The sequence below is a fragment of the Tenebrio molitor genome, chromosome 1 (assembly GCF_963966145.1).
Source record: "Tenebrio molitor chromosome 1, icTenMoli1.1, whole genome shotgun sequence".
In the NCBI taxonomy this organism is placed as follows: domain Eukaryota; kingdom Metazoa; phylum Arthropoda; class Insecta; order Coleoptera; family Tenebrionidae; genus Tenebrio; species Tenebrio molitor.
This window is the reverse complement of record NC_091046.1, coordinates 39,154,114-39,167,246: the sequence shown is the minus strand read 5'-3', so window position 1 is coordinate 39,167,246 and position 13,133 is coordinate 39,154,114. Positions and strand designations below refer to the sequence as shown.

The window sequence follows — 13,133 nt, the reverse complement described above, 5'->3', positions numbered from 1 at the left end:
AGAAACAAGAAACACATCTACGAGTATACAATTGCAGAATTCTGTCTACAAAGCTTATCCCTAGTAATGGATAAGCTTTGTAGACGGAATTCTGCATTTTATTACTATAAATTAATATAGTCTTTAAATATTATTGCTGCAATAATTCAATAACCCATTTTACATTACAGTTGACTCAAGTTGCAAAAAACCACTTTGCCGTTGGAACAGCATTTTTATGGCATTAATCCTTCGAAATTACTTTATAACTGTACTTACATGGAAAATATTCAATCTAAACTATGATTTGCTGGTCCCTTTGTGCCTTTATTTGGTTCCAAAATATTGAAAAAATGCTATTGCAAATGACAAGTGGTTTTTTGCAACTTGAGTCAACTTTACATTATTCTGAACAAGCATCCTCAGATGATTAAAATACACCAAAAACTTGTCCGCAAAAACAATTTGAAAGTATTTCACTTCTGGCACCAAAAATTCGTTTAGTTTGTGATTGATTTATTGCAAATTAAATGCACTTTACCCCTTGAAGCTTCTCAAAGTTCCAAGTTTTGAAAATTTTGTCCCAGCAAAATTACGGGTCAGTTGTATAAACTATCTGCGAAACAACGTTTGGTAAACGTAGTGTGAGGTTAGGACGCTCATCAGATCAGATTTCCGCACGTGTATAGTACGATTGCCGGCTCCTCCGTGAAGCGAAAGAAAATTCGCCGAGAGGTTGTCAGAAAAAAGTTCCATTTATTAGCCACGTATTTAACTTGAATTACTCGAAATCGTTCCGTACATCTCAAAATGGTAAGTTAGTATTTTTGCTGTTTGGATTTGTGGTGACTGTTGTTTTCAGGCAGAAGAAGTGAACCCCAAAGCTTATCCTTTGGCTGAAGCTATTCTCACCACCAGAATTCTGAATCTTGTTCAACAAGCAATGAATTACAAACAGTTGCGCAAAGGTGCTAATGAAGTAACCAAAACTCTTAATCGCGGTATTGCTGCATTTATTGTGATGGCTGCTGACGCCGAGCCGTTGGAAATATTGTTGCATCTTCCACTTTTGTGTGAAGATAAGAATGTACCTTATGTTTTTGTTCGCTCAAAGCAAGCTTTAGGGCGTGCTTGTGGTGTTTCGAGGTCTGTTATTGCTTGCAGTGTGACCATCAATGAGGGGTCTCAGTTGAAGCCTCAGATTGAAGCTATCCAACAAGAAATTGAACGTTTATTAGTTTAAGTATACAATTGGAATTTACTTTATTAATGATGTAATCTTTCAATAAAATATTTTATATAAAAGTGCTTTCTTTACTTTATAAACTCTTCAAAAAACAGGAGCTGCAACTGCTTTCCAGTTTTCTTTCCACCTCAAATTTTGGAATGCTTGTAATTCAGTTTTGAATTTTTGTTCAGTCTGTTGCTGCCATTGATTATTAGGAAAATCTTCAAACCAATTTAAAATTTGTTTAGATAAATCTTCTGAAGAATCAAATATGAAGCTGTTTTCTCCATTTTTAACCAACTCGTTCAAACTAAAATGCAATTTGATAAAAAATGGTTCATGCTAAAGTTGTATGTCTTGTACCATTTAAAGTTAAAGGCACAAACAGGTAAGCCACAACCAAACATGTCGACAACTTTCATTGGCAAGTCAAGTCCACTTGAGCTTGTGTGTAGAGAAACACCTAGATCACTTGAAGCTAAAATTAATGGATATTCCTCTGGTTCTAGCCAGGGGGTGATAATTGAAACATGCTTCCAATTTAGGGAAGATATTTTCTGAAGATAATACTCTTTTAAGGGTCCTTTTCCTGTTATCACACAAATTAACTGTGGTAGTTTTCTAAGATTACCTTCTTGACTTTGTTTCTCATAGTCTAAAAAATCTAATAAAAAGAGGAACTAAAATCCAAATGCTTTACCTTGCAAAGCTGTTAAAAGCACAGAAAAGTCCTCATCCTCTGTCCAGCTTGTGCTTGAAACTAAAAGTCCTGGCCTTGCAGGCTTTAAACTGACCACATCATTGACTACTTTGGTAAGTGCAGTTTCTTTGTCTTCTTCGCCCAAGAATATGCTGTGGTAACTTTTACCAAACTTGAGCAAAAATTCATGTTTTTCCTCTACCAAAATTGGTTTAAACATTAATGGTGGCCTGTCATACAAAGTGATTGCCCTGAATAAAAACATTTTACACTTTATACATTATTAAAAACCTTAATTACTCTATATTCCATTTTTTTCGCAAGTCCTCTTTCATTGCTTTGGTAACACAAAAATTATAGTCAGCTCTACGACCAATAACAACTTCAACCTTTTTGGTGATTTTCACCAAAGGATTTGTCTGTCCCACATTCAGAGCCATGATAGTGTGTGCATAATTATGCCAGTCTATTACAAACTTTGCACCAACGATAGTTGTATAAATCCAACAAATGATCATGGCAGGAATTGCTGGTGGATTTTGCATAATCAAGATGTCTGATTTATTAGTTATAAATAACAAAAATAACAGATTAATGGACTGCACAATTGTTTTAAAAATGTAATTAACTAGTCTTATTGGAAGTTGCGGCACTGGTAGTAAATAGTGATAGAAAATGAAAGGATCTCGTTTTACAGAATCCATGGGATCTGTGTCCCCATAAGCGATTACGTCCACTTGATGCCCAATTTCAGAAAGTGACGTACAGTGATACTGCATTCTAGGGCTTCTTCCAAAATCTCCCAGCACAACAACTTTAACAAATTTCTTTTTTCCACTCATTTTTAAACAATTCAAGTGTTATCACAGCACAGGCGTGCCGGTTGACGTGTACAAACAAGCGTGACCGTGACGCAACGCCAACGATCGTTACCAAATTTATTTCTTGGAAAAATTCTTTACAGCCGACATATTTCTGTTGGAAGTGTGTAGTGTGCTACGTAAACATTTTATTCGTAAACATCTAAAATCTAATCTAACTTAAACGATTAAAGTGCGACAAATTTCAATTTTCAAATGACGACAGTGGCGACACTTCTCAAACTAGAAGGCGGTAAATTTAAATTCTTTCGATAGATGCACGCGTTTTTTAAATTGTGCCATTGTCGACGAACTTTTGATGGTGTATTGTTTAAAACCTATTAATGGCCAAAGTACCCAAAACGAAACATTTAACTTTTTTTTTTAATTCGCGTAAGTTCTTTGTTTAAAAATGTTTAATAGCAGTTTTTCTAATTTGCGTCTCTAATTGGTCTATTATTGTATTCAAGTTGAAGTCGTTTATGGCTATCTAGTATCTATTAAAGCACTCGTCGTTTAATAGATCTCTAAGAATTTTTTTTATCAATATATCAGTGTATAGTCCATTTTTTAATTATAGTCCGATGTATCAATTAAAAAGCAGAACAACTGTCATATTGCTATCTCTTTTCAACATAATGTAAACAAACTATTGAATTCTTGTACGTATTGTATTAAGCGTGTCCCACTATGCATCTCGCTTTAGCATGTGCGATTAGAGCAAGACGCGAATTGTACGTTTATTCCACTAGCGACGTCAAATTTTTAGGTTACGTTTTAACCACGTTATTTGGGATAATTTTGTTTAATTTTGCTTGAAATGTCCTCCGTATGATGCCAACGAAAAGCATGTGAACAGATTCATTTACAGAATTTGTAAATTGCAAAAATAATATTGGAATTGCGCGGAAACTTGCAAGACTGGAAGTTAACAGGTAAGGGGGTAAACTAATTCATAGAGAGTTGTTTTGTGTTCATGGCGTTGCCGAAACAAAATCTAGGAGGAAAGAAAGACAGTCTAAACGTGGTTGTTTAGTGCTGTTTTCAACAATTTTTAATATATCTGACCTATTAGTTGATACCTATGTAAATAGTTATCAAAAGCGTTCTGAAGGGAGCGGTTTTTTGAAAGATAAAATTAAAACGGAGGAATGAATTTGCAGAAAAACCAAGAAAGCACGAAAGAACACAATATCTGTCTCATGCTGCCTAAATAAATTTTCAAATATTGGTAGAACCATGCACTGCTGTCAAATGTCGAAAGCAGACGCAGGTCATGTCGACTTCTTGATTCGGACTAAGCTCATCGGACTATAATAAAAAAATGGACTATATATGATTGTTGTTTAGGACTGTAACCCTTTTGTATGCTGTGTTTTTGCTGGGTTGATCGAATTGGACGCCTTGTGATGGACGTCTTTATTCGAGAAAAAATAACTGTCACTTTTGTTGAGTACTTTATTCGTCTCTGGTTTCTAGTTATTCTCTACCTACTATTTACAAAATTTTACCTTAAATACTACCTACTTCTAGAAAAATGAGGGTGGGGGTGTAAGCACCCGTCCAGACCTTCGTGGGTACAGTTGGACGTAACAGAAATGCAACATGCCGCCCACCATTGAAATAAAAATGAGAATGTGTACATACATATTTTTGTTTCAATAAGACCTTAATACTATGAACAATAAAATACATATACATAATTAACAAAAAAATAAAATGAAAAATGCTCGATTGTTAACCGGATACCGAAACTTCATTAGTCTGTGGGCAACGGACACAAATAGTTTATCGAACGTTTGAATTCACTTGAATTGCACTTCACTGACACTACACGCACCACCTTGTCTGGTCCGGGATGCAGCTGAGTGATGCGGCCAAGTTTCCACTGCAGTGGAGGTGCATTGGTTTCCTTGATTAGTACTAATGAACCCACATGCGGCACCTTGTCCTTGGATGTGATCCACCGGGTCCGTTGTTGTAGCGTCGTAAGGTACTCGTTGGACCAGCGCTTCCAAAAGTGTTGTCGAATTCGCTCGACGTGTTGCCACCGTGAGAGTCGATGGATGTTGACATCTGTGAGGTCGAACTCCGCTGGTGCATTGAGAGGCTCGCCGACGAGAAAGTGGCCGGGGGTTAAATAGGATAAGTCATTGGGGTCGTTGGAAAGAGGACACAGAGGACGTGAGTTCAGGATTGCTTCAATAGAGGTTAAAACAGTGTACAGTTCCTCAAATGTCAAATTCGCGTTCCCAATTACCCTTTTTAAATGATTTTTGACACATTTAATATTTGCTTCCCACAAACCTCCCATGTGGGGACTTCGTGGTGGAATGAAATGCCATTCTATATTGTGATCAGATTGAATTCTTTTTTGTAACTCGTTTTTTGATCCAATAAAATTCGTGGCGTTGTCAGAGTAAAGTTTTGAAACCATACCTCTTCGCGATATCAAACGTTTAAGTGCATTTAGAAATGACTCTGTTGTCAAATCACCAACCAATTCAACATGTACTGCCTTTGTTGTCATACATATAAATAACGCAATATAGGCCTTAACTATTCGCTTACCGCGACCTCTACCTTCCTTGAGGGAAATTGGACCGGCAAAATCTACACCACTAATTAGAAAAGGACGATTTTGAGTTACTCTATCGGATGGTAGATCACCCATGATTTGATTGAATGTGGTAGGATTTGTTTTGAAACACCTGATACATCGATGTATGACTTGTCGTACAGCATCACGTCCCGCAATTGGCCAATATTTTTGTCTTATATAGGCTAATGTGCCTTGATGACCTGCATGTAATTGACATTCGTGAGCATGTCTGATAATTAATGTCGTGACAAAATGTCCCTTTGGAAGCAAAATAGGAAATTTTTTATATACACTTATTGAACGTGAGTTACGCAATCTTCCGCCCACCTTGATCAATCCATCTGTATGGTCGATAAAGGGGTTAAGAGATTTGATTTTACTCTTGTTAGAAACTAAATTGTTATTCTTTAAAAGAGACAATTCTTTGTGAAATGATTCCAATTGGACCAATTTTAATATTGTATTGGTTGACGCACTTATTTCCTGTGGAGATAATCTGTTACCTGCGATTCGCTCAGCCTTTACTTTACGACAGTTGGAGATGAATCTTTTACAGTAACCGATCACGCGCTGTAATTTAGGAAATGTTGAAAAACGTCTCAAAATCTCTAGGTTCAATTCACATTGCGTTACAAAAGCGTTTGTTTTGACTTCTGGAATGTTTTCTGACCGCGCGTAGTTAGATATATGATTGCAGCGCCATGTATCAGGGTGTGAATGTAACCAACTTGGCCCATGAAACCATAATTTTGAATTACGTAATTGACTAGGTAATAAGCCTCGCGATCTTATGTCGGCTGGATTTTCTTCACCTTTTACATGATACCAACGGTCGCTATCCGTTTGTGATTGAATCTCTGACACCCGATTAGCAACAAAAACCTTCCATTGTGTGGGCTCACCCGAAAGCCAAGACAATACGATTGTACTATCCGTCCAAAAATAATGATCAGCAATTTTGTGAGAAATGATTGGATGCACTTTGTTGAATAATTTAGCTAATAACATCGCCGCTGACAATTCTAATTTTGGTAATGATATCGTTTTGATAGCGCAAAGAATGTTAACATGACAATTTTGTTTTAGTGATTGAAATCTCTTTAATGCTTGGTCAAATGAGAGACCAATATTTGGACTTTCACTTTTGAACATCAATGGTACCTGAAATTTACCGTTAGCAAGCCGTTTGTGACATTCTAGGAATTGTTTCTCGCACCTTTCATGTTCTCTGGACAGAATTGGTTTATGGTCTATTTCCTCAATTTGCCAAAACTTGACCATCTGTTTTTCCAAGTTCTTGCTGGAGAAAGTGCAGATTGTCTTTGTGTTTTCTTTGTTAGTGTCCCAACAACCGCCCAAAATCCACCCCAGCTGGGTATTTTGAGCTATCAACCGTTTGGCGGGACATAATTGCACCTTTCCGACGCACAGTACCTTCCAGAACAGCTCGTTTCCGAGAAGAAGATCAATCGGACCGGGTTTATTGAACGTCGGGTCCGCCAATTTTATATTACTAGGGATTTTGAAAGTGTCGTAAACTAACGGACTCGCTGGGATGTTTTGAGTGATTTTTGGCAACACTAAACATTTTACTGAAGCTTGGAATTTATTGAAATTCGATTTGAAAATTAGCGTGGTACCTTTGTTTACCTTGCTGTGACTGTTGTTTACCCCAGATAACGTGATGTTCGTATTGTAAGATGGCAAATTTAACATTTTCAAAGCTGACTCTGTGATAAAATTTGACTGTGAGCCACTGTCTAGAAGAGCTCGTAATTGGGTGAAATTTCCTGCTTTATCTTGCACCTGCACCAGTGCCGTTGACAAAATGACATTGATTGGCAAGGTAGTGCTCGAATTTAGTACATTTACATCATTGTTAATTTCATCCAATTGCTCCGATGTGTCCTTGTGTAATAATGTATTGTGTATATTACTGCCACACACTCGGCAACAACCACCCTTGCAGCTGTCTGCGTCATGATTTGTTCTTAAGCAATTTTTACAAAGTTTTCGTTTGTTTATTTGATCAATTCTGTTTGATACCGGTAAGCTGAGAAACTCCTTGCATTGATACAAGTAATGATTTGACTTGTTACAATATAAGCATTTTTTTGTGGTAGTTTCATTTTTGACGCTAACAAACGATTTTTGCGATTGTTTGGGTTTTTCAATTGTTGATGATTTTCCTTTTTGCGAATCGCTCAAAGCTTCTAGCGTGAGACAATGATTTGTTAGTGTATCGCTAAATTCTTTCAGTGTCGGAATGTTTGTTGTTTTGCAAGATGTTTCCCATTCTCTGCGGGATTGATAATCTAATTTTGACAACATTAACTGAATGAGAATGATATCCCAACTTTGTACTGGAATATCTAAATTTTGCAATATACTTAAATTGGTCGAAAGCCCATCTAACAGTTGTCTTAGGGACGCTGGCGATCCCTTTGTTACCTGCGGTAGATTTATTATCGTATTGACGTGCTGTTGTACGATAATCCGTTTGTTCTCAAACCGTGATTTTAAAAGATTATACGCTGTAATATAATTGTCATGGGTGATTGCTAAATGAACAATTAGCTTTTGTGCTTCCCCCTTTACACTTGATTTTAAATAATGAAACTTTTGTATGTTGGTTAAGTCATTACGCTCGTGAATCATAGAATCAAATGTATTTTTGAAATTTACCCATTCGATATAATTTCCCTCAAACGAAGGTAGGTTTATTGGCGGGAGTTTGGCTATTACACTTTCAGCAATACCTTGACTTGAATTGACTGATGTTGACGATGATGTAAGTGTATGTGACTCTAAATAACTGCTTACATCCGCGATAACTTTATAGTAATCAGTTTCAAAACTCTCTCGATACGCTTCTTCATCATCTTTTAATAATTCAATTGACGTTTGAATGTCATTAAAATCGTTAAAGGTTTTAATAGTAAATATGTATCTATGTTTTGTTATAGTTTTCCCATTTATAATTTGGTTTTATGGCAGTGCAATTGTAATTATTAGGGGCTGGGGTTGTGGTTTTGGCGATAGTGAAGATATTGTAACCTGGTCAGAAAACAGACCTTCTTTTACAGTCCTAGGATTTATCGCGGTAGTTGCCTATTGTCGGGGTATTTAACACCCATACAACAGGGCTGGTAGTAAAACCAAATTATAAATGGGAAAACTATAATACCAACACTCTGTATATTAAATCACTGATCTCTAGAGGTCAGTGATATTAAATAAATATAAAAATCGTTATTACAGATTTCTTCTTTTTTGACATAATCGTGCACTAAAAATTTTATAACACTATTTTCTTGTTTGACATAATCGTGGACTAAAAGTTTTATGGCACGATTCCGTCAATTCACTAAACGTCAACTTTGGCAACGATTTTTAGTGCAAAAAGTGCCTACTTTTTACATGATCGTAGATAAAATCACGTTTGTTATCTTGGGCATATTTTATGCTGCAAGTAAGTACGAGTCCCAAGTGTAGAAAACAAGCCGTAAGAGAATTTTCAATGGGACGAGTGCGCAAATGCCCTTATAAAACGAGTTTTTATGTTATTTTTTCGAATTTGCACACTTTAATTTTTAAATAAAAAAATTAAACTTTCAAATTCTAGGGAATTTTGCATTAATTGGTAATTCAAGGTAACGGAAGCAACCAGATGTTAAAAAGGAGAGTTTGATTTGAACGTTAATATTGGAAGTTTTTTGGTGTAAATGACAATAACAATTGTTGCATTTCTGTTACGTCCAACTGTACCCACGAAGGTCTGGACGGGTGCTTACACCCCCACCCTCATTTTTCTAGAAGTAGGTAGTATTTAAGGTAAAATTTTGTAAATAGTAGGTAGAGAATAACTAGAAACCAGAGACGAATAAAGTACTCAACAAAAGTGACAGTTATTTTTTCTCGAATAAAGACGTCCATCACAAGGCGTCCAATTCGATCAACCCAGCAAAAACACAGCATACAAAAGGGTTACAGTCCTAAACATTTTTGGTCCTTCGAACCGGATCCAGTGACAGTGCATTAAAAAAGTGTAACAAACAAAACATTGGAATCCAAATCAACTCAAGTCGCTACAGTGAAAGAAGCAAACCGTGTGGTCCTCCTCGAATCGGATTCACCGGCTGTGGAACATCAAGGTGACATCGTATCCGCCAGAGGTACAAGCAAGTCGAATTCAACAAACAAAAGGTCAGTCCCATTTTCCAGTCATTTCCTATCAGTAGAACAGTTTCTCAAATTGATTATGGCAGAATTACCAGAGCTATTGAAAAGACGCGCGATATTAAAGTCAAGTTTAACTCGATTCACAACATTTTTTGAAAATCACAAATCAAATATTGCACACGCAAAACAAATTTCAATTCGGAAAGAAGTTTTAAACAAAAGAATTAATTCTTCCCTATATGTATATCCATTTTACAGTTGGTGCAATTTTTAACAATAATCTTCGGTAAAGAGTTTGGTACTTGAGGCTGAGGATTTGGCAGTTGAGAAGATGTACCCATTTCATTTTCCGCACGAGTAGTAGAAGAAGTACTAGGCTGATTTTCTCCTATCCCCAAAATTTTATTGGAAATGGAAATCTTATTTGCTATGGATTCCTCCACATACGACTCTGCCACGGTCGTACTCTTCCATCCTCCATGCCTCTTTAGAGATAATATGTCTCCTCCAGCATCGACAAGGATGGTGGCAGAGGATCTAATGATAATAGTAAATAATATATGAGTGTATAATATACGAGTTTATAATAATTACCTTCTAAAAGTGTGACCACTATACTCATGTGGATTTGTCAAGCCAAGATATTTAGCAATGTCACTAGGTATTTTTCCAAAGGTATTAATCCCGACTGGTTGGGTGGAACATTTTCCATTTCGATAAAAAACAAATAATCGCTCATGTTTTGTATGGGAAGGTCTAAGGTCTAAAGTCTATAAATTTCAACCATATTTTTGATGTCATGATCTCTTCCATCAATGACAAAAGTTCGGGGTTTATTGGTTTTCGTGTCAGGTATTTTCACTACTAAGATAGAACCAGTGTCTTCTATATCTTTAGTGCTCATCTTGAGAAACTCTTCCCTTCTACACGCGCCTGCAATTCCAAAAATAGACACGACCTGCAGTTTTAGAATATTATAATTAATTGAAAATAATTACAATGAAGTTATTTACCTTCATCATCAAGTATGTTTCGTCTGGTGCTTCATTAATAAATTTGTAAATTTGGTCCTTGCTGAATACTTTAGACTTCTTACATTGATAGCCTGCCGATTGCCGTTTCATAAACGCAGTTAATTTAAAAAAATGTTTAAGGTCGATGTTTTTTTTTATCAGCAGCGAAGACTTTACCATAGAGTATTCCGACCAAAGACTTGATGGTTTTACATGTTTAGCCCTGTCAGCAAAATAAGCAAGACACACATTTTCCGTTATAGTGCTTGTAACTTCCTAAGGAATTCTGACTTAAACCCTAAATAAACCCAACAAAGACCCTACTTAAAGAAATTTATTGTCATATTGTGCCTGTCAATTACTAGACGGTCTCCGACAAATATTTTGAGTACTACCCCAGGTAGTTTTTTTCTCCGAGGCCGGCTAGTGATTGACAGGTACAATATCACAATAAATTTCTTTAAGTAGGGTCTTTGTTCGGTTTATTTATGACTTAAGCCAAAATTCCTTAGGAAGATAAAAATACTATACATTCATTTCGACCTTGTTCCTTCTTGAACACCAGTTCGTACTGTTGGCGAGACTTTTGGGGTAGTAAGTTTAAAGTAGCTTTACGTGCAGCTTCAAATACTTCCGGGGGAATATTTTCTTCATTGTTTTCACATTTTTTCAAAAATTTGTTTCCACTTTACAAATGGCGTCTTAAATTCGTACACTTTGTTTACAAACTGGGTGCTAAACAACCCAGGTAGCACGTGGCGATCAACGCACGCTGATGTAGTTGTCACATTGTCACAATTTAAAAAATCACAAATAAAATAATTACTAAAAGTAAAAGGTTATGATCGTAGATAAAATGTTGTAAGACATACGTGTAAAAAGTTCCTTTGTTGCACTCACATTCTTTAAAATACTCCCTCGTACCTCGGTCGTATTTTAAACCCGTTCGTGCAATAAAGGATAACTTTTTACACTTATATCTTAAATAACGATTAACTTTACTCTTGCCCAGCTAAGACACTTTATAGGAATATTGATGCTGACTGGATAGGTATCACACGCTGCCAGCTACTGACATTATACTGGTCAAAAGATCTCGATAAAGGCGTAGATCTGGTGCGAAAATGCATGAATAGAAATACGTTTCGTGCGATCAAGGGAAATCTTCATCTATCGGAATATAATAATTTAGACAAGAACGACAAATTTTCGAAGTTACGTCCAATTTTCACATCACTGAACGAAAGATTTTTACAATTTGGAATATTTACACATAATCTCTCAATAGGCGAACAAATGGTTCCTTACTTCGGTCGATAGTCGGCAAAAATGTTTATCAAGGGTAAACCGGTTCGGTTCGGTTTTAAAATTTGGTGTCTGTGCAGTTCAGGTGGATACTTATACAAATATATTCATCTATGATATTGCAAATTGTTTCGGTCTTACTTGGTTTTATCGCTGCTGCAAAGCGTAATCAAGTCAACAACCGCAGAAGGAGAGAAACAAGAAGAAAATTTAGAAGAATCTGCAGTTTCCACATTATGGGGTCGTCCATCTCGAAGCAGTTTACCAGTTGAAGGGCGTTATGACCAAATTGGACACAACCTTATACGTCAGGAAGAGGGTAAAAGACGCCGTTGTAGACTGTAAAATCAATAGCGCCTATGTGTGAAAAATGTGAAGTTCATCTGCACACTGATTGTTTTACCGTGTTTCGTAAGAAACATAAAGAAGAATTGAGACAGTAGCCCCGTGAGATACGTTAATGTTTAACAAAAAATATAGTCACCATAGCTTCAAACATAAAATTGTGGAAAAATAATTAAAATCCGTTTAGCGCGCTTTACCAACCACTAGGCAACAGCCTTAACTTACAACCAGTGGTCCAACACTTACCATTTTTGCGATTACACATTTAATAATTGTCAAAAAACTCTGAAACTCGGTACGCATAATCTACAATTAATATTCTGATTGAGCATGATCAACTTTTTTGGTTATTTTCAGATTTCTGTATTATTTTAATGCATTTAGATTTTTTTTTTAATTCGAATTTTGATTAATTTCACTTAATCGCCTCCTGAGGCGAAGCCTAATTGATAATGAATAAAATAATGGGGCAGGCTTATAGCTTCATATGTGTGTCCCTTCATAGCCAAGCGTCAAATTTTTTCGATAATTAGAAACCGCGTAATCGCAAAAATGGTAAGTGTTGAACCACCCGGTATGCCAAAGTATCGTTAACGAAACTAAAATGCGTGTTAATTCTAACACGAAACAGGGCCTGTTAAATGAAACGTTTTTCTTATTTAAATTTTTTACGAAAAAGCGTTACGAATTGATTTGAAATTTGGAATAAATTAGCCATTAAAACATACTATATTTTATGGTACAAAAAAATAGAGATTAATCACACACAAAACGACTCCTTTGGTAAAAATTTGGGGGCACAAAATCTTGGAAAACTTTTGCAAAGTGTTATAGAGAAGTTTAATAAATTGGCGAGTTCTTCCACTGGTTAAAAGTGTCTAAAACGTACCTACGCGAAATTAGTTTCTTTCCAATCGTA

The 13,133-nt window shown here is 36.1% G+C and overlaps 3 protein-coding genes and 1 long non-coding RNA gene across 4 annotated transcripts; 1 reads left to right on the top strand and 3 right to left on the bottom strand.

The window, feature by feature from the left end:
• The first annotated feature begins 599 nt into the window (after positions 1-599).
• Positions 600-1,284, top strand: hoip (NHP2-like protein 1 hoip). Its single transcript, XM_069040390.1, has 2 exons — positions 600-792; positions 842-1,284. The coding sequence occupies exons 1-2, from the start codon at positions 790-792 to the stop codon at positions 1,220-1,222; spliced, it is 384 nt and encodes a 127-aa protein (XP_068896491.1). The 5' UTR covers positions 600-789; the 3' UTR covers positions 1,223-1,284.
• On the bottom strand, positions 1,198-2,975 carry Alg1 (ALG1, chitobiosyldiphosphodolichol beta-mannosyltransferase). The gene is made up of 4 exons (XM_069040370.1): positions 2,208-2,975; positions 1,908-2,158; positions 1,571-1,862; positions 1,198-1,517 (listed from the first exon to the last, which is right to left on the bottom strand). The coding sequence occupies exons 1-4, from the start codon at positions 2,747-2,749 to the stop codon at positions 1,310-1,312; spliced, it is 1,293 nt and encodes a 430-aa protein (XP_068896471.1). The 5' UTR covers positions 2,750-2,975; the 3' UTR covers positions 1,198-1,309.
• Positions 2,976-4,526: 1,551 nt separating this feature from the next.
• On the bottom strand, positions 4,527-7,085 carry LOC138128968 (uncharacterized). The gene has a single exon (XM_069045249.1). It carries the CDS (start codon positions 7,083-7,085, stop codon positions 4,527-4,529), a length of 2,559 nt encoding a protein of 852 aa, XP_068901350.1.
• A 2,690-nt stretch (positions 7,086-9,775) lies between these two features.
• On the bottom strand, positions 9,776-10,820 carry LOC138125118 (uncharacterized). The gene is made up of 3 exons (XR_011157344.1): positions 10,565-10,820; positions 10,146-10,509; positions 9,776-10,088 (listed from the first exon to the last, which is right to left on the bottom strand). It is a non-coding gene; the product is annotated as an uncharacterized lncRNA (long non-coding RNA).
• Between the last annotated feature and the right edge of the window lie 2,313 nt (positions 10,821-13,133).

Bases quoted from the DNA above. Each gene is read 5' to 3' on its own strand.
- Alg1 (XM_069040370.1), bottom strand. From the start codon at position 2,749: ATGAGTGGAAAAAAGAAATTTGTTAAAGTTGTTGTGCTGGGAGATTTT. The intron at 2,159-2,207 runs GTAATTAAGGTT...GTTTTTATTCAG, and splicing joins CGAAAAAAATGGAATATAGA to GGCAATCACTTTGTATGACA. The intron at 1,863-1,907 runs GTAAAGCATTTG...TAGATTTTTTAG, and splicing joins GCTTTTAACAGCTTTGCAAG to ACTATGAGAAACAAAGTCAA.
- LOC138128968 (XM_069045249.1), bottom strand. From the start codon at position 7,085: ATGTTAAATTTGCCATCTTACAATACGAACATCACGTTATCTGGGGTA.